The sequence below is a fragment of the Pteropus medius genome, unplaced genomic scaffold, assembly GCF_902729225.1.
Source record: "Pteropus medius unplaced genomic scaffold, Ma_sr-lr_union100, whole genome shotgun sequence".
In the NCBI taxonomy this organism is placed as follows: Eukaryota; Metazoa; Chordata; class Mammalia; order Chiroptera; family Pteropodidae; genus Pteropus; species Pteropus medius.
The window spans coordinates 5478191-5502512 of record NW_024356249.1 but is presented as its reverse complement, the minus strand read 5'-3'; the positions used below and the strand labels follow the sequence as shown (position 1 = coordinate 5502512).

Below are 24322 nucleotides of genomic sequence, written 5' to 3'. Positions count from 1 at the left end.
CCCAGTGACATTAGTGTCTATCAATCTTTCAGAACCTGCTAACTCCTGGGCCCTGCAAGAACTAGTTCCGGGTGGCCTGTTCTTCATACCAGCTGCACATGTAGGGGTCTATTAATGATGTCCACAGGGAAACAGAAATCTGAAACGATTAAAATGTTTAACATTAGGGAAAGCTTAAAGAAATTACACTACATCTGTCCATGCAATATTATGTAATCATTAAAAATCATGGTTTTTTAGACTATTGAATCACTTAGAGAAATAGTCACACTACATGTTAAAAATGTATGATTCATGCTCCAGAAAAAGATTCTGGCAGGTTCTTATAAATTAGACATGTAATTACTATACAAATCAGTAATTGTACTCGTGGGCATTTATCCCGGAGTAATGAAAACTTACCTCCACATAAAAGCTTGTTCACAGCTGCTTTATTCTTAATTGTCAGAAACTGGAAACCACTGAAATGTCCTTCAACTCTTTTTAGTAGAAGCTGAAATAAACAGGGCCAACAGGCAATACGGGGACCCAGATCATGGCTCTCTTACCTCACCTTCTCTGGGTAAATAAACTTGGATACATCTATACCATGTGATACTATTCAGCAATAAAGAGAAACGACCAACCTGAGTGGATCTCAAGGAAATTATGCTGAGTGAAAAAAGCCAATTCCAAAGGTTATGTACATACCAAAAGGTGTGATTGCATTCGTATAACATTTTTGAAAAAGCAAAATTTAGAGAATCTGGAGAACAGATTAGTGGGTGCCAGGGGTCAGGGATGAGACCTGAGATGGGGGGATATGAGAGGAAGGGGGTGTGATTATAAAAGGGCAAAATGAAGTCCCCTTGTGGTAATGAAACTGTCCTGCATCTTGACTGTGGTCATGGGTGTGTGAACCTACATGTGTGTTAAGATTGTAGAGAACTAAACACACAAACACATACACACAAATGTGGACAAGTAAGACAGGGAAATCGAAATAATATTGATAGATTATAAATGTCAATATCCCAATTATGAGACTGTGCTATAGTTTCGCAAGACGTTATCATCGAGGAAAACTTGGTAAACGGTACATGAGATCTTTATATTATTTCTTATGACTGCACATGAATCTATATTTATCTCAAAATAAAAAATTTAATTTTAAGAAGTATGATACAGAACTGTAGGTGCAATACGAGTGCTTTATATATTTTTGATATATACATACACAAAAAATATTTACAATTATTGGCTTTAGGTAGTTGAAGTGTTGGATTTCATGGGTGATTTCTGACTTTGTCTTTACACTTTTTCATAGTTCTCAAATTCCTTACTATGAGTGCATATTCATTTCATTTTATAAAGAATATCTTTAAACATAGCATCTTCATTGATCATAATGACCATATCTTAGTTCAATTCACATGAAGATTTTATCAACTAATCTCAAAAACTTTTAAATATGAACTACTGCTAAACTAGGAATTCTCAGTCATGTTTATACAGTTCAGTTTTTGGAACCAAATACAGGACCTCACGCCTGAACTCTGATTATCAAATTGCGTCATTTCTCTGGCTCCCAGCTTCCTCATCTGCAATGTAGAGGCCTTGGGTCAGAAGCACCCCGAGGTCCAGCTCTTATAGTCCGCAGGCCTCATGCTGGTATAAGGCACCAACTGAGAACCTTGGTCTGTCTGGAGATCATGGGTCCCCAAAACTGAAAGTGAACCACCTTCTCTCAGGCCACTGTGAGCAAATCCCTTGAGGAGTAGTTCAAGTTAGAGCAAGAGCCTGCCTCTCTGTCTCACACCTCTGCCTTCCGCTCCAGAAGGCAGCAAAGGCCCCACCTGCACAGGGCCGTAAACTGCCAATAATGGCACTAGACTGCCAGCAGTAGGAATCCATCAGCTTATGAGTCTCTAAAATCATTCATTTTCACTGCTGGAACAGTCCAAGTGTCCTAGGTTAATAAGTAATACTGCCTTTGCAAACATCAAGTGGAGGATAGCATAGGGGAATCCCAGGTCTGCTGGCACACTTCCTGAAAAACAACTCCTTGCCCCGTGCAATCCTGCTCCCACTTTCTGCAATTGCTAAGCCAGCTTCTCTGTCTCTCTCTGTCTCTCGCTCATATATATAAACATATATACACATATATATGTATGTATGTAATAATAATAAGTATTATTATTCTCTGGAGAATCCTGACTGATACACCTTGCCAAGGGTTTCTTCACTTTCAAGTGCACTCGCCATTCCCTTACAGTTGTCTAATCTATGGATTATTATGCAGCGGTGAAAACGGATCATGACATACAACTGCATCTCCAACTCAAAATACTGAGTTGAAGTATTTTGTAACAGCAAGTTGTAGAGTGATATTCTTATGTAAACGTCTATCCTCCAAAAACTCACAAAACAAAACCAGGAACAGGGGAAATATACCTGTAAATATGTAAACGTCTAGCAAAAGATCTGGAAGCATTCGTACCAAACTAATAACAGTTGTTAATTCTATAAGGGTGAAGAAAAGAGCAGGGTGGGGTCAAATGTTTTTATTTTTTACAAAGGAAATATGTATTTTTGAGTAATTAAAGTTAATTTTATAAAGAAAATTAATCAAGGAGTTGACCAATGATTTGACTTCTAAGAAATAAACCCACCTGACCCATGGTCATGTTACTGTGGGCATGAATTTCAGGGCAGGATCTGTGTTGCTGTGGAAGTGTTTGCCAGAGTGAGGCTTATGCTACTGTGAGGGGATATTTCAAGACAGAATCTCTGTTAGCATGAGGTATTTTAGGGCAAGGTCTATGCTGCTGGGGGGAAGTATTCAGGGCAGGATCTCTGTTACTATGAGGGGGTTATTTCAGGACAGAATCTATGTCATTATGAGGCGGATATTTCAGGGCAAGATCTACTGGGAGGGCGGGGTCAGGGTCGGAAGGTTACAGTGTGTGTGTGCGTGTTGCTGGGGAGAATTCTGATTGTATCTAAAGCTGGTGAGACATCACCAGGAGATTTCAAGGTCACCAAGAGGTTCATGAGCAGAGCCTTCTGCCTCCTAGCTGTGGGGAAGGTTCACCGAAGTAGACAAAAGATCTTCATTTTCAGTAAAGAAATCAGGCTATTGCAGGTAAGGAACCCTCTTAGTAACATCCCATCCCAAACTGCATTTCTTCTAGGTACAGATCTGCTCCCCAGTGAGATGCAACCAGGGAGGCAGGTGTATGAGGAGGTGGTGGTTGAGAGATGGGGTGGCGGGAGGGCGGGGCGTGCGTGACTAGATGGAAGGCTGGCCAGGTCTGTTTCTGAATGTCTGTAAGTCAGAGCTGCACAGACTCCTGAATACCCCCCTCTACCCAAGGCGTCCCAGCAACACTGTGGTGGAAAGCCAGGAGCGGGGCCGGGGGAGAGAAACCAGGGAGTGGAAGGGGAAAAGAAGTCCTCTGGGCCCTCAGAGACCCTGGGTCAAAGGCTGCCAGAGGGCCAGAAGGGGCAGGGCCTTGACTTAGGCAGAATTTTGGAGTGAAATGATAATTTTATATTTACCTTGAAAAGGAGAGGAGAATAGACTCTTACTGAGCACTTTCTGTGTGAACAGTTTCTTTATACATAACACGTCGTGTAATTTAACGTTCCTCCAAAATCAGAAGTTGAATTTCAGGAGCGCTGACCGCATGCCAGATACACTATCTACATGCTATAGGTTGGACTCGTTTATGGTCCTCAAGGTCACTGTGAAGTGGATCCTGGATTAGAATCCAAGTGCATATACCTCCAAGCCTGTGCTGCTTCCCCTAGACCACGTGACCTCTGTTTGACCCCCTGCCACAGGGAGAAATAGCTTTTCAGGGAGCAGCAAAGGGGCGCACCAGGCCTGGCTGCTGCTCAGAGTGTAAAACTGATAAAGTGGGATTGTGACCCTCATGACATATATAGGGGCACAGGGATTCAAGCAAAAAGACACCTAAACACAAAAATATATTTTATGTTTTGGGGGGAAATGATTGTTTCCCCCTAAATTGGAAGAAAGCCTGCTTCCTACTGCCCCAAAGAGTGAGCACTTTTTCTCTTTACTTCTTATTTTATCCAGCACTTTTAAAGGTCTTTTCAGTGACTTCTTCTTCCCATTCCCATTTCTTCCTCCCTTATTAAAAACATTCCCCTCTCCCTGCTTTTATGCGTCTCTCGATTTTTGTGACATCTACATATTTTAATCTTTTCCTCTGAGACCCAGAGCCTGTGCCCTGGACCCTTTATTTAAGATGTCTTCGCTAAAACTTAGGGTCACCGTATAAGATAGGTGGCATAGCCCCGTTTGAAGGATGATGAAACTGGGTCTCAATGACAAGTGAGTGGAACTAGTTGGAGGACATCTATTTAGTTCTGTGTAGGCACTGAGGTGAGGCAGATACCTCCCTGTCCCTCCCAGTATCCACTTGAAAAGAAGCCGCCGCTCGGCAAGGTGAGAAGGTCAGCCTCGCCTTCCTCCACGCTCTTGGCCTTTTTGTATCGCCTTCGGACTTCATGTTACATTATACATTGTTTCTTCCACCGCCCGAAACCTCATTGGCCCGCAACCAAGCGCCCCCATTGGCTGTGGGGGCCAGGGACACGCTGCGATTGGTCCCTGCTCCATACCGAGGCGCTAGGTCTGTCTTCTGGCCCTGGGCAGAAGCAGCGGTCCCCAGTCTGACTGGTGCGAGGCCGGTGATCACTGTCATCGCCGTCACTGCTGTCACCATTGTCGAGTTTTCAGGCGGCCTCTCATGTCGTGTGCCCATCCCCCAGAGTGTGAGTATTGACTGAACGGCACTTGGTTGTGTGACTGGTTTTGTACAAGCGAATTGATCACGTCGGTGCAACTGAGCAGGTGAACATTTAGGTCTGGTCCAGACTTTAATTTGAGCAGTTGTATATGTCATCGCGACGGCCTACATATTTCTGTGAATAAGTTTGGATTTTTTTTATTTTTATTTTTTTACGTAATCTGATAATTATCAAAGGAAGCTAGCTGCCTGTGGGTGCAAAACATCATCGAGCGTATTCGTATGCGTTTGCCTAGGGTTTGCTAATGAGAACGGATCACACTTGAACGTTTTCTAGAGTGCTGCTTAAAAATGACTGAAAGTTTCTCTGAACTTTTTAATATTTTTAAAAATTTAGTTTAAGGAGTTTTTTAAATGTCAGCTCTAAGCAGGTATTAAGTAGTGTTTGAATAGGAAAGTATTTGGCAATGAAAGTCTGCTTCGCATTATAGATGAGAAGTAATAAAAATATGGCATGACAGTATGAATCTACGCAAAATGCCTTTTTAGAAGAACTCGTCAGTGAAGCAGTCTTCTAGGTTATGCTTATCAAGCTAATCTGATTAACAGGTTTGATTGCAGTAAAAGGTTTTTAAAAGGGAAAATTCGTGAGGGCTATGGCTATTCTGAAATGCCTAATTGTATTTTTGGCCCCAGTTTCCTGCAGAACGAATGGACCTGGTACAGAAAAAGTGCCCCAGAAACATTTTTCCATGAAACCGCAATCTTCAGAATTCCTTAAGATGTAGGTTCCTATACTGCTAAGTGCTCTGTGTTCCGCTTCTGTCGGAATGAGTGCTTATGCTACTTGTCCTTGCTCCAGATAGTCCAGAATCACAATTACTTTAAAGAGGTGGAAAAGACTTTTTCACCTCCTTTATATAAGTAGAGAAATTAAGACCTTAGAGAGGTTTCTTGGCTTGTCCGAAGTCACATGGCTGGTTAACACAGAGCTAGAATTATGACCCAGGTCTCCAGCCAACCCAGCCTGTCTTCCCTACATCGGGTCATCCCATTAGATGGCCAGGTACCATACTGAGTGCATCCCTGCATCATTCCAGCCACCATGGATTCTTAGGACTAGCTTCCTTCCACCTAGTACCTATGTACTGAGTTCTCTTGATTCTTACACCATTTAGACACCCAAATCTGCTCAGTTTTCTGAGTCAGAATAGGATATCCAGGTTCTTACCCCTGTGCAAATCCCTTCCCTCCCCTCTTATGTGACAGCGGGCCAGCCTCGCCTTCAAAAACCTTTTCAGGTTCTCAAATGTGCATGCCTGTCACCACGAATCATGCCAAGAACTGAATCATGAGATTGCTAGGATCCATAGAGTTCTTTTGGGTTAAGGTGGAAACTAGCTGTTATTCCCTGCCTCCAAGGTTTTCTCTTGATCTTCAGTTCCCTTAGCTCTTTCAACCCAATGCCTCTGCTCATCCCCATGTCTGGGTGATTTGATCTTAGCTTTCTAGGCCATAGAACTCTGAGTGGTTTTGGTCTGGGAGAAGCAGCTGGGAAAAGGAGTATTGGAGTTAGCCACATATGCCTGCCCACGGTACACACCCTGGGAGGGATGCCTTAGGTGCTGGCTACATGGGTCATGACCAAGGACCTTACAAATTTGTTGGCAAAACAAGATCAAGTTAGGAACTAGTGTGGACTGGGGCTGGGAAACTTCTTACAGGAATTGGAACTAAACTTTGACTCGAAGGACCAGTTGACTCTAGATAAGTAGAAACTGGGGTGGGAGCATTTTAGGTAGGAGGAAAGGCAATGGGCCACAGAATAGAGGCTGGTGGGCAGGAGAGCAAATGTTTCTTTTGTCAGTTGTGAGAGAAAGGGGAAAAGGGAGTTTCAGAGTTTTCAAGGCTGTTAAAACGCAAATCTCCAAACTCAGACTATACTTTCTACATTGCTCTAATTCCTTATACTGCTAGGACCAGTGTCCTTAACACACTCTGCATCTGAGTAGGACTTTAGGGAGAAAACGTTTGTTTTGTTTTGTTTTAAATAAAAGATCACTTCTCAATCCCATTTTTACAGTTAATTCCCCCAATTCTAGCAAAAGAGCCAACCTTGGAATAAGGTGGAGGTGGGTCCTGCCCTCCTCTCTCCGATCAAGACTGTGACTTCTGTGGCAGGTGTCCTGGGCAAGCCATGCTTTCCACAGGTCACAGATGCTGATGGGACAGATCCAACTGTATTATTGCAACAAAAAGCTCTGTCTGAAAAATATCAGCCTAAGCTCCTGTCAGGTCCACAGTGCGAGTCAATAAAGATCATTTAAAAAGAATGCCTTGTGGAGATCATAGCAAATCATTACTAGGGAGAGCGGGAGGCAGCGTTCGGAAGCTGGATATGTTAAATTGCACAAGGTCTAATCAAGCTTAACATCTGTTTAGCTCGATTCTACCCTTAAAGCAGAGTGGAAAGATCTTCTCCCATCTTCTCTGTGGTATTCCCCACCCCCACCCAGCTCCTGACCCTGGGAGCCTGGGGCGGGCAGCATGAGGTGGGGGCCACAGCTCCCAGCAGTCAGGCAGGATGCTTTGGTGCCATTTCCCTCCCCTAGAGGGCAGTGAAGGCTGCCCCCAGGGGTAGCCAGTAATGGGAGGGTCTGCCCACTATGGGAGAGGCAGAGGGCTATACCCTTATCCAGTGACTAAACATGATCAAACAGCCATTCAGGTATTTCAGGGGGAGTGTGTTTGGGTGGAGACTTGAGAGGAAACCCAAATTTGATACCAGCATTGGCACTGGGAGAGCTCCAGATGACCCACAAGCCCAAAGGCCTTTGGTATTAGTATTTCTAGACTATCGAAGAATTCGAGATCCTGGGAAGACCTGGTATTTTTACCTCCATTCGTTGACTTAAATTCTCTGGTGTCCAGGCACACTCATTTCTCTTTAATTTAAAGAAGTAAAGAGAACCTGTGTTCTTAAGTTCAAAAGGTTCTCATTTTGCCCTAAGCAATTCAAAACCTTTAGTGCTTCAGTTTGCTCCCTATCGAAGATTAGCTGGTATCTGGAAATTGAAGACCGTAATGACGTGGCCTCCAATTTAAGCCAGCCCTGGGGCTGGCTTGGCCTCTGCACATTTTGTGGCTGTCCTCCCCACACTGATGGTGTAAGCCCTGGTAAGAAATGTTACAGGAGCTTACAAGGACCAGCACGGGCCCCTACGGCGGCACCTACTTACCATCTTCCTGCCGAGGTTCTGAGAAGCAAACTGAGGGGAAGCAGACATGTTGGTGAAGACCACGTTGCTGATGGGAGATAGGCTTTCTGACCAGAAAGGTGTTCTCAAATCCTGCACTGCCTGATCGCGTTCAAAAATGAACCCTCTGGCCGATTCTCCCCCTGGACCTTAGCGGCAAAGCTTTCTTCTGCTGCGAGCTGTGGGTGCTTTGAGAGAGAGGCTACCACGAGTGCCCTAGCGGTGGCTCGAAGTCTCCGAATGACCTTGGGGGCGTGTTGCCAAGGGCGAGCCTGGGAATGTATGTTTTCAACCATCTCCTCCAGTGACTGACATACATTCAAACTGGCCAAGGTCATGCATTGTCCTATGCAGCAGGACTGAGCTCAGGGGAGAGGAAACCTCCCATTCTAATGCACTCCAAAACCCAGCGCTGAGTGCCAACTAGGATGCAAAGGTGATGGAGACGCAGCCTCTCTGCTCAAAGAGCTGGCAGAGCAGTGGGGAGCCAGCTTCCCTCCGAGTGGTAGGCTAAGTGCCTGGTGGAGGGGTCCATGTCTCAGGTAAGAGACCCTTGTCATTAAAACTGCTCCATATCAGTCCCAGCATCGCTTCTCCTAGAGAAGGGCTCCTGGTCCGTACACTCAGATGTGACAGAGGACAACGTAATGATCAGCTTCAGAACCCACTAAAAGCAGGACAAGGCAAGCGCACTTCTACTTCTCTGCCACCATGTGACTTTTTGCTTTCATGGGTAGACGAGTGCATTCTCTTCTTTTTGAGTTACAATGCATATACAGAAAAGTTCACAAATCTAAAGAATACACCTTGATGGATTTTTTAAAATATTTATACACCTGTGTGACCACTACTCAGAACAAAGTGTTGAGGGGGGGTGGGCATTCTTGAGGTAGAAAGGCTCTCAAAGGGTGGGACATGCACCTGCTCAGCTTTCAACAGACTGTAAAGGACAAGATCTTAGGATATGGCTCTCCTTGGCCACAACAGTCAATTAACAAGTGTCTGGTGAGTACCTACAACATTCTGGAAACTTCCTGGTGTAAAGCAGCAGAGCCCTTCACCCGTAAGTCAGATACGAGCAGCTTGTGTTTTTAGGAGTCGAGCTTAAACAACAGATCTTGCGTCCTCTGCCATTAATCGCCTTGGGGGCGTGTTGCCATTATTGATGTTATTATTGATGCTATTCACCTTAATGGATTTTTTAAAATATTTATACACCTGTTATTGATGCTATTCATCGATTTGGGTCTTTTTACTTGGGAGTGGTACCCCCTTTTCTCCCTGCTTCAATCTGCCTTCCTTTTTCTTTAATACTGTGTCTTTATTATTCAGGGCCAAAAGAAAACATCATATTACCTAGCGGCTTATAATGGCGACCTCCGGGGAAGGCAGCAGCCCCGGGGGCAGGGCAGGGCCCCGGCCCCTGGCGCAGCTGCAGGAGCTGGAGCCTCGGGTGGCCCGCAGACGCCTGTCCCAGGCCCGCCACCGTGCCACCCTGGCAGGGCTCTTTAACATCCTCCGGAAAACCGTGTACTCCCAGTCTGATCTCACAGCCTCGAAGGTATGGGGGACCCGAGTGTGGGGAGGTAGCGTTTCCACATGCGGAGGGACTGAGGAGCAAAGTGGGGACTGGTCTGGGACTCCCACCCACCCCCCCCCAGCCCTGAGGGCTGGGGCCTGGGTGGGTCAGCGGTCCGCTGAGGACACCTCACCGTGGTCTGTCTGCTGCAGTCTCACTGTGCCCGCTGCCCGGCTCCGTGAGGCTTCTCGGTCCCTTGAGTTGGAGGCCGTCATTTCCACAGCCATTCACTTCCACCCGTTTTTAGTGTTTACAGAATTCTAGCTTGTAGTAAGAGTATTGTTACCATGCTCGCTTTCCCTGTTGGAATGTCCACGCGCTGAAGGCAGGGACTGTCCCCAGGCTTAACACACAGCAGTGTCCCTTGTATGCACGTACCTGATGAATGTATGTCACTCCAGACAAGTATCAGTGGTAAGCATAATAAACAATATTTAACATTTTTCATTTTTAAATAATCTTACAGTTATCATTTTGACTTTAGTAATATTACATATAGGAAGAAAAGAGGGAGGTAGGGAGAGAGGGGAGAACTGTGGAGGAAGAAGGAAAGGAAGGAAGGAAGGAAGGAAGGAAGGAAGGAAGGAAGGAAGGAAGGAAGGAAGAAGGAAGGAAGGAAGGAAGGAAGAAAGGAAGGAAGGGAGAGAGGGAGGGAGGAAGAAGGAAGGAAGGCTTATGAGTCTAGTCTTGCAGAACAGGAAATTCAGAGTTTAGACTGACAGCATTTAAGTTTTTAGATCAACTGGAGTGTATGCATTTAGCAAATAAAAATATTGTTAGAATAGCACATTTAATATTAACGTGATGATCGAGCAGAAGGTAGTGTGGGGGCCTATGCAAGCCTGGGGCTGATCCCCGTTCAGACTGCCTCTCCGTCACCATTTATTCCACCTTCAAGCAGCATATGGAGCTTTTCGCCTTTTTGCAGCCCTAGTAGTTTGCTGAACGCAGCTTGTTTCCAAATACTTTGGTGTTTCTGTGAGAATCATTTCCAGGATACGAATGAAACGTCATGCCTTCTGCGCATCAGAACAGACTTCCTACCCTTTTTATCAACAATGTCAGGGACTGTGGCTCTGCAGCTGAGGGAGCATGGCCTCAGACCGGGGAAGGGGCTCCTGTGTCCACAAAACCAGTCTCTGCAGTAGGAGGCTGACTTTTCAGCATCCTCTGCCTCTGTTCTCAGTGGCAGGTGTTGAATAAGGCGAAGAATCATATTCAGGATCTGGAACACACTTTGGATAATCTGCTGCAGCTGAAAGGTAATAGGTCCTACCTGCCACTCCCCGTCTCTCTTCTAGGGAAAGCCAGTTGGTTTTTCTATTGAAAACAGAGAGACCGGGTTAAACTAAGTGAATGAATCTTTGCTGAGTGCCTGCTCTGCAGCACGCACTGTGCTTGGGCCCGGGGTACAATGAGATTCACGGGCTGTCTTTAGTGCCTACAATTTGGCAAGACAGACAGAAGTCACAGGCTGTACAAGCATGCATGATGAGATCCTAGCGGGGTGCTGTTGAAGAGTACCCGATCTCATCTCGGCAAGCCGGAGAACCGGACCACACTGTTTGTCAGAACCTGGCTCCCTTCGTTGGCACTCACTTTGGGAGAGATGGATGCTGGTGAAATATAATTTAATAAGCAGATGGAAGCTGAACTCTGAAAGAGATACTTTGGATGTCTCGACTGAGACGGGCCAGTCCAAGAAGCCCTTCCCTCTGGTCTAGTGCTGTTCCCTCAAATCTAGAAAGAGGGGTGAAACTGGGCTCTTGACTTCCTGACACTAAGTGGGGGTGGGCTCAGGGACCCACGTACACTCCACCTGGGCCAGAAAGGCAGGGGAGACTCGACGAAGGCCCGACTTTGCCTTTTGCACCTTTGCCTTCAACTCCCCAACAGGCTCCTTCAACCTGGAGGACGGGCATGCGAACAGCTTAGAGGAGGTCAAGGAAGAATATGCCAGCATGTACTCCAGGAATCACAGGTAGGACCCTGGGCACCAGGAGAATCAGAGCTTGCTGTTCTTTTCCTGTCCTCCTACGTCACAGCTACTCCACTTACCCCAAAAAATGCAGGACAGAGGAACAGGTGCTACTCACCCCCATTAAAACCGTCTTGCGCTGGAAAGAATTCTTTTGTATTTTAACCTAATAACATGCATTGGATTTTTTTTCTCATTTTAAAAATCCACGCTTATTACAGAAAATGTCAAAAATACAGAAAAAGCCCCAAAAAGAAAATACAATATGTATCGTTCCACCTCTCAAGGAAAACCAGTGCTAATTTCAAAGCGTATCTTTCTAGATTTTTAAATTTTGCATATTATCTATAGAGAGTTGGGATCATAGCGTTCCTATTGGATTATAGGTTTTAAAAAACTCAACTAATGGCATTGTTGAAGGATGCGTGTGAAAATAAGGAAAATCTCAATCTCATCCTGCTTCCCAAGCTTCATAGAAGCTAAGAGAAGCCAAATTGGATTTCAGAGAGTCAAGGAAACTATAGCTCACGCGGGTGTCCCAGAGGCGAAAGGGGAACCTCGTTTATAATGTCACACTCAGACTTTGAAAGACAGACTGATTTGAGAAACATCTTTCTTGTCCTATTGTTGCGGGTGGGGTTACTGATAACTTTTATTTTCTTCTCTGTGCTTTTCTGTATTTTCCAAATTTTTTAAACTACAAATGTATGTTATATCCTAAGGGGAAATAATCAAGGAGAAATGACATATTATTAAATTAAATTAAATTCACACTGTAGACGATATGAAAATATAGAAAAGTATAAAGAAGAAGGCCATGATCACCTATAGTCACACTCCATACACCATTTTGGCCACAGAGGGGAGGAGGCAGGGGTGTGTGTGTGTGTGTGTGTGTGTGTGTGTGTACATACACACCTGACAGGGTGTTTGCAGCTGAATTTTACAAATTAGCCTGGGAGAAGGTCTCAGTGTGGTAGGCATCTGCACTGGCGTTACTCAAATGGTTAACCAGTGATCCCCATACCATTTATTACATAAGCCATCCTTTCCTTACTGGTTTAAGATACAAAATTTATCACATACTAAAGTCTTATCAATATCTGTCTTATTTGCCCACATGAGAATGGCTGAATTTCTTTTAAAATCCTAATAGGGGTGATTTTTCACTAGGAATATTATAAACCTACAATAATTAAAACTGTGGTACCAGCATAGGAATAGATTAATTAGTTATATTATAATTAGTTCTTTAAATTATGAGTGAGCTTAAGTGCCTTTGTTCAAGATCATTTGTATTCTTCTTCCTAGGAGCTTTTTGTATCTATTCTTTGCCCATTTTTTTCTGTTGGATTGGTAGGTTTATCTTCTTTAACTATAGAAGCTTTTTATGTATACCAAGAAATTATCTCTCTAGTATATGACTTGCAAACAATTAGAAAGAAAGAAAGGAAGAAAGAGAGAAAGAAAGAAAGAGAAAGAAAGAAGAAAGAAAGAAGAAAGAAAGAAAAAATCCTATCTTTTCTTATGGCTCACTTGCTTTTCAACTCGACACGATACCTTGGGGGATTATTCCTATTGGTATAAAGAGATTCTGGGGACAAGTCCTAGTTTTCCAAATTGTGTCATGTTGCTTCATTCTCTTAAATGTGTATTTTAAAGAGCAGAATTTCAAAATTTTGGTGAAGTCCACCTTATTCATTTTTTCTCTTATAGATTGCACTATTGGTGTACATCTAAGCATTCCATGTTTTTTGGTGCTAGTGTAAATAGTACTTTTCAAAATTCCAATTTCCAAGTGTTCATTGCTTATGTATAGAAATGATTTTGATTTTTGTTTATCGACCTTGTGTTCTGCACCCTTACTAAAGTCCCTTCTTAGTTACAGTCATATGTTTGTAGGTTCTTTGGGATTTCCTACATCGTCTGAAAATAAAGACAGTTTTATTTTTTCCTTTCCCATCTGTATACCTTTTATTTCTTTTGTTGACCTTATCGGGCTGCCTAAAATCTCCAATACGATTTTGAATAGAAGTGGTAAGGTGGATCTCCTTGTCTTGTTCCTGACCTCAGGGAAGAAACATTCAGTCTTTTACCATTACATGTGATTTCAGCTGTAGTTTTTTTTTGTAGATGGCCTTTATCAAGTTGAAGAAGTTCCTTTCTATTCCTAGTTTGCCGAGAGTTTTTGTCATGAATGCATGTTGAATTTTGCCAAGTGCTTTTTCTGCATCTGCTGAGATAACCATATGGTTTTTCTTCTTTAGTCTGTTGATACACTAAGTGACATGGATTGATATTCAAAGTTTGAGGCATCCATCTAAACTCCACCTGGTCACGATGTCTTAACATACATATATATTCTGAAATGGTGTTAAGAACTTTGGTGTCATTGTTCACGAGGGACATTCACGTGTAGCTATCTTGTTTCTGTTTTCTCCCCAGCCTGGTCTCAAATAAGGTTCGTAAGAAAAGCTTTGCCAACTGGTGCTCCATGGAGGCCATGGAGAAGGGTGCTGAGGAGGAAGAAGAGGAGGAAGACTCGGAAGAGGAGGAAGACCCGGAGGAGGAGGAAGACCTGGAGGAGGAGGAAGTGGAAGAGGACAAAGTGGAGCCCCTGCACTCCCCTGTCACCTTGTCACCAGACCTCATGGAATTCGAACGGTGTGAACAGCCGGGACAGGTGGCTTCGTGCGGAGCTCCCGTGGAGAAGGGGACAGAGCCTGAGTCGTGGACGCTTCAGAATTCCCATGCGGGAGGGGCTTGAGGACCGGGTTGGCAGAAGGGCCAAACCAATAGTCTTGAAGCTATGTTTGCATAGCAGCACCTACACTGCGTTTACTTAGACTGCGTGTTAATTCGGGGTGCCTTTGGGGGGTGGTTGATGGGGATTATGAGGGCTGATGCCGCCCCCCACACACACACCCCACAAGTCTGTTTTTGGCAGCCTCACTGGTCTCATAGTAAGCAAGATGACAAGTGGCTGGCTCAGGGTCCCATTGCCACTCATGGCCCTGCCAGACTTGAGGCCCGTGGCCGCTAGGCTGGCGCTGGAGCATCAGCTCAGCAGAAGGAGGCTCACTCCACAGCGGAGCTGACTCCCGGGCCTCAAGTTAAGGCGGGTGTCATGTCTGCATGCTCATGAGCTTGGAATCTAAGCAGCTTTCTGTCGGGTGAGAGCTGAGCCAGCCACGCCTCTCACCCTCTCTTCCGCTGGGCAGAGAGCTTCACAGGAGGCACTGGGAGGCTTGGGGAAGGACTCAAGCACACATCTGTCATCCATGGCCCCCAAGATGGCTTCTGCTCTGCAAAGGTCGGGGCAAGCAGAGACTAGCAAGGCCAAGCGCCTGGTACATCACAGAGCTGTAGCCAGGTCCGTATGGGGTGCACCACTCAGCAAATGGCACCCCGAGGACATAGCGTAGGGAGGGACCTTCGGCCTCCAGCTTCAGGTCTGGGAGATGGTGCCGTTTCTGTTCCAGGTATCTCAACTTTTACAAGCACACCATGGACCTTCTGATCAGGAATGGGATTGTGTCCTCTCAGGAGGTCACACTGCCCATCGTCTCTGCGGCCATCTCCCACCTGTGGCAGAACCTGTCCGAGGACAGGAAGACCAGTCTCCTGCAGGCCTGGGCGCAGGAGCACAATGGCCTCCCGGGCCTCCCGGGGGCCTGTCAGGAGACGGCCTGCACCGAGGGCAGCATGAAGGACAGTGGAGTTGACAGCCAAGGGGCCAGCTGCTCGCTGGTGTCATCCCCGGAGGAGGTGAGCCGCCCCCGTGGGATGGGGTGGAGGGCTGCACAGGATGGGCTCTACCACCCCGGGCTCGGAGACGCCAGGGACCTGCCTGCCCGGGGTCATGTGGCAAGTTTCAGATGTTGTTTGGATCCTGGCTCACACGGTCAATTTCTGATTTTCCTGACATAATTAAGACTAGAGAACAGCATTTCTTTTTCTATTAGTTTCTTGGTCTTTCCATGGGGATTACAGAAGAGAAGGCGCAGAAGGTTGTATCAGTTAGGATTCTTTTGGCTGCAAGTTACTGGCTCATTAAACCCTGCAGAAATGTACTACCTACACCCAGGAGGTCCCAAGGCAGGGGAGGCTTCCCGTTAGTGTCTCGGTGATGTCACCATGGACTCAGTTCATCCCCTCTCTTTGCTTTGCTTCATCTTAAGGCTGGTTCCTTACCTGTTCTCTCCTCCCCACTTTCCCCGCCCCCCGTGACTGTGACTGGCAGCTAGTAGCAATCAAGCTCTCATTCTATCTCCTCCACATCAGGTAAGAGAAAGATTTCTTAAGGGTCAAGGAAGAACTTTTCCAGAAATTTCCACCAAACCTCTCCTCTCTCATTGGCCAGACTTGGCCAGATTGCCAGATTCCTGAGCCAATGACTGGCACAATCGAGATAGGATTCTGTACCTTTGGACCAATCAGGCCCAATCCCTGAGAAGAGGTCAGTTCTCACCCCAAAGCGCATTGCTGCCACTGGGCGAAGTTGGTTTGGGCCAACCCAGGGCTGGTGACCAGGTGAATGGGAGAGAGAGCAGTTATGCCCAAGGTAGGGACAGAACCACAGTAGTTGCTACTGTGGCTTCTATATTAGTTGCAGTGAAACCTCTGTAGCTCCTGGTCCATCTGGAAGGATTCTCCTGTGAGACAGTTGTGTGTGGGGCCAGCCCCTGGACTCGGGGACAGGTGTGCCCAAGAGCTGTGCCCTTCCAGTGCTGAAAAGGCACAGCCCCATGAGTGTGCTGCGTGCTCCAGAAGGGCCACGGAGCCTGGCCCTGCCCCTCCCAGCCTGGCTTGCCAGAGGGTTTGCTCGGTGAGGACAGTTAATTTGGTGGGTGGACTGGTTGGGGGCAGGCATTTAGGTCCTAGGTCCCTGCCCCAGCCTGTCGGGAGGAACACATTGACGATAGGCTTCCAGGCTGTTGGACATGGGCGCTCAGGCCTTTCAGTGGCCTCCTTCCAGATCCTGTTTGGGATGACCAAAGGGACACCAAAAAGAAGGACACCAGGAAATGTCCAGAAAGCCAGGAACGGGGAGGTATCCCCATGGCTAGAGTCTCGAGGGATTCGGTTCAGGGGAAGCAAATTGTGAGGCGACGTGAAGGGAGACACAAGGCAGGGTGCCATCTGCGGGAACGAGGCGCCAGCTCCAATACAGCATCCCAGTGAAATATTCAATGTCAGAATGGCCCATGCAATTCGTATCCAAAATTCGAATTTAACTGAGCAACCTGCGTTTTTATTTGCTAAATCTGGCAATCGCATTCCTGTGGAGTAGTTAATATTCTTCAACAGATTAGGAAAAAGCAGAGCCAAAAACTGTCTAAATAGCAAGGTTCCCAAATTGGGAATGTACGATAAAATATGCCTTTTGGAAAGGATGGAAGGAGATAGATCGATATGTCGACGATGATTGTTTCTCGGTGATTTTTATTTTCTTTATCCGTTTCTATTTTCCAACATGTGTTTCTTTTGTGAAGCAGATAATATTCAAAACTAGCGAACACATTCGAGCCATGATTATGCGCCAGATGTTTCACACAAATCATCTTATTTAATCCTTGCGACTGCCTTGCAAGCAGGCGCTGTGGCGATTCCAGTTTATATAAAGGAGAATTCGGAAGATGAAGTCACTGTCCAAGGTCACAGGCTTAGTGAGTGGCAGGGCTGGACATCGACTCTCCTGTGGCCTAAGTCCATAGCCACCTGGACCTTCCTACTCAGCTGCCCTGACACGAAACTGCTAGATTGTCAATCCTGGGCTCCAATAGTCTCGCCACCTTGGGAGGTGCAGACGAGCCCTTTTCCACTGTAAGCTGAGCTCAGCTCTGGCTGTTGCATCTCACACCTGAGCTCTGCCTTCTTTGGAAAGAGGACACCACGGTCCCCAGGACTCCCCTGTCCTCTCAGCTACCTCCGGGGTTGGCAGTTTGTTCTGGGTGGGCAAGAACTTAATAGTCATGTCCTGGGAAGGTCACCAAGCAGAGACCCTGGGATTGGGCCCTGCCTTACCAGCCATGCCCTTCGGGGCTGATGGTAGAGAGGGAGAGCCCTCCAGCTCATCTCTCCCCCAGCCACCCAGAGCAAGCGTCAAAGTGCAGTTATTTCTGCCACATGAAGTTCTGTGCCTTCTTTCAGCTCCTTTTTGAAGATGCCTTCGATGTGGCAAGTTTCCTGGACAAAAGTGACGCTCCAAGTACATCCAGCTCTAGGTGAGAAAGGGGCGTGAGGTGGTGTGGTGTGTGTGTGTGTGTGCGTGCACATGAGTGTGTGTGTGAGCGTGTGTCCCCCGCTGGGATGTTTAGGACCCTCTCCCCAGCAGGCCCTCAGAGGGCGTGTAATTCAGTGCAAGTTCTTAGAAATCCACTTTTTTTCTGAGATTCGAAGTGGGCTGATCCTAAGACTATGTCCTCGACCTGGCGATGATATTGTCTGGGGCTTCTTCAGAGTAGAAAATTCTTCCATCCTAGCTCAAGGCTGAGGATGGCTAACACAACAGGTTATCAGCTTCCGGTTGTTCACGTCGCACGGTTCTCCCCGGGTGAGGTGGCCGTGGGCAGGTCACAGTAGTCAGTCTGGCCTGAGAGGCGGGCAGGGGACTCCGGGGCACGGAGCCCCTGGGCCATCGTGGAAACAGGCCCCATGCCCTGAGCTCAGGAGCATCTCGGAGCTGTACGAAGGAGGGGTGGGGATGTGGGAACCTGCTTTGCAAAGTTCTGGTGGGAATGGATGTGAGGAGGGGGATGGGGGCTGGCTGATGCCGTGGAGACAGGGTCTGGGGAGATTTAAAAACCAGGAGCAGCTTGACTAAATCTGTACCCTTGGGGTGTTTGCTCAGAGAGAGCTAGTTAAGGACTGAAATTCCCCCGCTGCTTTGAAAAACTGTGGTCTTACAGGCGGAAGACACAGGCCTTTCAGATACCTAGGCTAGACTCACGGCTAAAAGAAGCCCAACCATTTCATTTTCCTGCCTTGGGAGTGATGGGGGGACATTCATGTCCTCATGATCCCGCCAAAAAATCTTTCTTTTCCCCTGAGACCATGTGACCACAGCTGGCCCTGGTAACCTGGCCGCCTGCAGGCAAAAGAGCCTTCAGCACCCGTCCCTACCCTCCACCTGCTCCACCCCGGCAGAGATGGATTCGTCCCAAATCTCCACAGCGATTTTCTGTGGTGACTCAAGCTCTTCTCAGCTGTGTGTGGAGTGTGATTTTGCTGAAACTGGCAGGAGGCAGACATTCTGTGAAGACAGCTTTGCCGAGAAGTGTACTTGCCAAGCAATATCTGGAACTCCTCACCTTGCTGGTGGGACGAAGAGATAACCAATTAAAAAAATCTTTTTTCTACTTTCTTCAGAAAAGGCAGGGGCTGCTGCCAGAGAGTTTCTAAGCTGACTATGGGACCCTATTCCAGGGGACATGAGGTCAAAATGCTGGCTGTCCCAGTGTGACTCACAGCCTCCTTGCTCTGTGGCCCTGGTTGTTGACTTTCTCTCCATGTCCCAGGAGGGCAGTGGGGAAGAAGTCTGCAAAACAGGCCTTCCCTCTGTTCAGGGCTCGTGTTCCATGTCAGACATCTCAAGGGACTGAACTGAAGGGTACGATGGGCCCACAGCTGGGACCAGAACCGTGGGGTGCTGCTATAGAGGTTGACTCTGAAGGACAGAGGAAATCTTGCTGCCTTGTTCCAGAGGCCACAGCTCAGGACACTAAATTAGGACACAGGAGCCAGTCTCTCAATGGTCTCACTTTCCCAGTGGGTTCCAGACGTGACATGGGAGCTAAGGCAATGCAAACCTTCCAAGAAGGACTCCCAGCTGTCCGAGAAGACACCTGGGTGTTTAAAAGCGCTTGGTTCGCACCATAATCCAAATAATTTAGCGGGGACGAGCAGAGGCAAGAGATGAGGCTTCTAAACGTTCGCTGTCTCTTCTTCCTCCGTTTTTAGTTCCGTGCTTGCCAGCTGCAACCCAGAGAACCCAGAGGAGAAGTTTCGGCTCTATATGCAGATCATCGACTTCTTTAAAGGCTTCTGTTGTGTTAACACCCAGGTGAAAGAGGTAGGACAGAGCAGCGTGCAAGGGGACCTCCGCTGGCCTCCCTTAAGACCCAGAAAGGGCTCTGGAGGAGAGTGCGCGCTGGACCTCAGCTGGATCACGCCACCAGGGGCCACGGGCAGGGGCTGTTCTTTCATTCTCTCTGGCTTGCTCCACGGATGCGATTTCAGCCGAATGCATCCTGTGCTATAGAAGACGTCCAGGGAAACTGAGGGAAGAGACAGAGGGATGCTCTTCAGGGCAGACCTGAAAGTAGCAAGCAGGTCCCAGGGCTTGGCTCTTAGTGTCGTCACTCCTAGATGCCTTTCCAAGAAGCTGAGCTGTGTCCTCACCTTTTGAGACCCTGGGTAATGTCAGCTGTCAGCATTTAAAGGATAGTAATTTCTGCTTGCAAAAAGCTGACCGTGCAGCTTATCATAAGTAGTGGAGGTTTCTGTTAGGGGGTACATTCCGGAAGCTTTCATGGGGGGAAGAGGTTATGCCTGAGCCACCAAGGGGCATAGCCATAGATTTCAGATTCACGGCCATAAATTTTCTCTACTAATCTAGCAAACATACATTGTTTAACAGGTAAGCAGTAATAATGAAAGCGTTTGTCTAAAAATAATTAGGACAATTTTCAAAAGGCTAAGGAATAATTGGGCCCTTTTCCCACTAATCCTCCATTGGCTTTGAGAATGGATTAACAGCACAATCTTTGCTTTTCCTGCTTTCTTTCTTCATACGGGGCAGAAAAGAAAGAACAAGCAGGTACCGGAGTTTCCATATAAAGCAGAGGTACTCAGACTTGAATCACCTTGGGAGCTTATTGGAAATGCAGATTCCTATTGCCCCAGCACCCAAGATTCTCATTCAGTGTTTCGAGATCTCTGTTTTGAACAAACTGCCCAAGAGGTTCTGGTGCAGGGGACCTTGGGCTTCGCTAGCCGCTGGTGTAAAGAGAGAAATTTCTTTCTCTTCCCATCCACCTCCCCCTGTCAGCTTCCTGCGAGGTGGTTGGATGAAACTTAATTGGCACCTGTGTTGGTTTTCTAGGACACTGTAACAAATTACCACAAACTTGGTGGCTTAAAACAATGAAAATTTATTCTCTCGTAGTTCCGGAGGCCAGAAGGCCAAATTAAGGTGTCAGTCCTCACGGCTTCTCTGAAAGCTCCAGGGAAGAACCCCTCCTTGCCTCTTCCTTGCTTCTGGTGGCTTCCTCAACCTTCCACACTCTGACTTGCAGCTGCATCACTCCAGGCGCTTCTCCTTTATGTCTGTCTGTCCCTCTCATCTTCTTATAAGGACGCCAGTCATCTGGATTAAGGGCCCACCCTAAATCCAGGATGAGTTCATCTTGACATCCTTAACCAATTCTATCTGCAAAGACCCTATTGCAAAATAAGCTTCCAGGTGGACATGAATTTTTTGGGGGCAGGAGTAGGGGGAGACACCATTCAACCCACTTCAGCACCCAATTCCAGCAGACATCTCCCACAGCCTGTTGCTTTTGCAAATCTGCAGCTTAAACGTGCCTCTGACTCCATTTTCAGAGGCTTAAGGAACCAGAACATTTTGAACAACATTCAAGCACCTTGTGTGACAGAGACTTGAGCATGTGGTTCCCATAGGACGCTTGGCTTCCCAGGACCCTCTGCATGCTGGTGCCCCATGCCCCCCGGCCCCCATCAGTAGGGCACAGAGAATGAGGACCGTTCTCCAGAGCTTGAAAGCCTTCGTCTGTAGACTCATCTCCCAATCGGGCCATCACCCTTGGGACCAGGTCCCACATTCACGAGACAGTTGACTGGGGAGGCTTCCAGGGCACGGGGGACTCAAGCCCAGACCAGCAGGACTAACAAATTACAGGGGTCATTTCCTGCTGGGGCGGGGAGAGATAGGAAGAGCCAAAACTCTGAAACATACTTTTAGTGGAAAAGGTAATGGGGAGTCAGGGAGGTTGGCTGGGGTTGATTGGAAAGGAAATTAGAAACCCTTACTAAACAAACATAATGTTGCTTCTTTAAAAAATTGTCTCTTCATAGCTAACAAAGAATACTTAGTCTCTCTACCAGTGTCCCTTAGTTACTACCCATGCTCCTTCCCCAAAGGTAGCTATTATTACCATTTCTTGTACAGGTGTCCAAAGACACCCTACGGGTAGTTAACATGCCTTCAGACACACATGGTAGCCTACCAGGCACATTGCTTGTACTTTACCCCTTTTAAGTAGTGTATCCCACAAATAGAGAGTGATCACTTTCCTTTTTTTTAAACAGTGGCTTAGTATTCCATTGGTGCGTGTGCCAAGCTGCAGGTCACTACCCTCTCTTGATGGGCACTAAAGCGTTCAGATTTTTAAAGCTTTCCCCTGGCCAGAAGCTGGCAATGAAGATGCAGCTGAAGAGATGTGGGGCGGAGACTGAGGGGCATCCTGAGATAGCGGGGCCTCCTCATCTGCCTGGGGCCAGCAATCCTTAAAGAGAAATTTAATCCTCTTCCACCCCGTGTTTTGCAGGAACCGGACCTTCCCATGGATGATGAGATAATAATGCTGAGATGCATGGAGACCTTTGATGATGAAGATTTGTGATGCGGAGGGGCTGGGAGGGAAGGGCGTGAATGAGGTGGACAGTTTCCAAGTTTGCACGCCGGCACCAAAGGCTGCACCTGCCTCAGCCTCTGGGGCATTTTGGATGGATTGTTGCAGAAGTATTTCGATGGCTTTAGTTTGTGATTATTAAAAAGTGTTAAGAGTAGCGTGGCTCCATGATGGTCTTTCAGGGTTGTTGGGTGTAAGGGGCTGGACCGCTGCAGGGCACACACCTGCTCCCACTGTGCTCCTATTCAGGGGTGACCGGGTACAGTGGAGGCCCAGGCCATGAGCCTTTCAAGAAGAGGACAAGCAAGATCTGTCCCTGGAGGTGCCATGACACCTTTTAGCACACTCTGGGTTCGGGGTGGTAGTCTAATGGGTTCTAGAGAGTTCTGGAACCCGTGCACTCTACACCTGCTGCTTCTGGTAATAAAGACTCTTGATGGAGTCCAAGCCAGATCCTGCAGTGTTCTGAGTGCTTTCTGGTGAGGATCCTGGACAGAGTGTATAATGTCCCTGGGTGTGTACACTGAGTGTGACATTTGGTCAAACATTATTCTAGCTGTTTCCATGAAGGTATTTTTAGATGAGATTAACATTTAGATCAGTAGACTTTGAGTAAAGCAGATTACTCTCCACAATGTGGGTGGGCCTCGTCCCATCAGTTGAAGGACCAAATAAACAAAAGATTGACCTCCCCCGAGGAAGAGGGAAATCTGCCAATGACTGCCCTCAGTCTTGAGCGGCTGCTCTTCCCAGCCTACTGGGTCTACCTTGCGGATTTTGGAGTTGCCAGCCTCCACATTCAGAGGAGCTCATTCCTTAAACCCTCTCTCTATATGTCTGTATCTGTATCTGTATCTGAATCTTTATACCTATAGATACAGATATAGATATACATGTATATATGTATATGTATATATGCTATATGTGTGTGTGTGTGAGTGTGTGTGTGTGTGTGTGTGTACACACACACATCCTATTGGCTCTGTTTCTTTGGAGAACCCTGACTAATCCACTGAGTATGTAGAGAGAATGGGTTTGCCTGGCTCTTTACGCCACAGCCCAGACCACACCACTCACGGAGTCCCGGGATGCAAGAGCCGACCCCACGGACACCACCGGGGGTGTGCAAGGCTTGCAGCTTTGCCAATTCACTGTGTATAAATGGCAGGGGCACAAAGAGGAAGGGCCTGAAGGGGCTGGCCCAGCCACCAGCCTCTTGGAGGAGGAAGAGACCTGTTCTTCCAGCCGACAGCCCCATCTCTGTCCTCCGCCCCACCCCAGGCCTCTTGCTCCCAAGGCATCAAAATACTGCCCATAGCATGTGAACTAAGGGAGTCTCTGTGTGGACATTAGGTGACACTCCTTTACACTGGAGATGGGACAGCTGGAGGCCAGCGGAAGGATGCAGCTTGAGGCCAGTCCTCGGTCACTAAGTGACCAGGTCAAAGCACGCTTGTCGTGGTCATCGTCCCTTATTTGGCTGCTATTGTGTGCGGGGTGCCAGGGGTGCTCAGGAAGGTTGGGGCACCCCGCCCCATGTGAGTGGGGAGGTCAGCATGTTCTGGGGCTGGGGGCTGTGGAGACGGCCTGGGGGTGTGCGTGAGGTGATGTTGCCTCACATCCTGGTTTCTGCGGCACCTTTTTGGTGCTCTCCTGAGGAATCCTGGGGGCAGAGTGAGAGCTGGCTCACTCCCGCTGCTCCTTTCCCATCGTGCTCCAGTCTGGGCCAGAAGGGGAGCCACTGGACGCAGGAGGACGTGCAAAACTTGGTGCCGATCCCACAGGGGAGGCCGTAGACCTCCAAGGCCTTCGTCAACTCTTCAGACTCCTGGATCTGAATCCATGCCAGGAGGCCTCTCTCCTCCAGACTGCCTGATAGGAGACAGTGAGCGGTCAGGACTGGGCCCTGATGGAGCGAGGCCGGCATGGGCCGGAGGGGGCCTCTGGTGCCTTTGTGGGCACCTGCCAAGAGAACCCTCGCTTCCTCCTCCAGGCTCATCTCCAGAATCACAGCTCAGCTCGTCTCGGCTCATCCGGCATCCCCGAGCTCCGGCCCCAGCGGACACCGCGCAGAGTCCCGGGGCAGGACCTTA

General features: G+C 47.6%; 2 protein-coding genes across 4 annotated transcripts in view; one reads left to right on the top strand and one right to left on the bottom strand.

Moving 5' to 3' along the window:
• The first annotated feature begins 2818 nt into the window (after positions 1-2818).
• On the top strand, positions 2819-22416 carry STRA8 (stimulated by retinoic acid 8). Its single transcript, XM_039860664.1, has 9 exons — positions 2819-3124; positions 9350-9578; positions 10783-10858; positions 11493-11577; positions 14020-14238; positions 15057-15342; positions 17728-17801; positions 19537-19648; positions 22146-22416. Exons 2-9 carry the CDS (start codon positions 9387-9389, stop codon positions 22218-22220), a joined length of 1119 nt encoding a protein of 372 aa, XP_039716598.1. The 5' UTR covers positions 2819-3124; positions 9350-9386; the 3' UTR covers positions 22221-22416.
• A 722-nt stretch (positions 22417-23138) lies between these two features.
• LOC120601168 (solute carrier family 23 member 1-like) overlaps positions 23139-24322 on the bottom strand; it is a 34301-nt gene continuing 33117 nt past the window's right edge. For all 3 annotated transcript variants that reach the window (XM_039860864.1, XM_039860862.1, XM_039860863.1), the window contains exon 12: positions 23139-24101. In XM_039860864.1, coding sequence (XP_039716798.1) covers positions 23845-24101 — 257 coding nt within the window. In that variant the 3' untranslated portion in view covers positions 23139-23844. The remainder of the gene's footprint in view (positions 24102-24322) is intronic.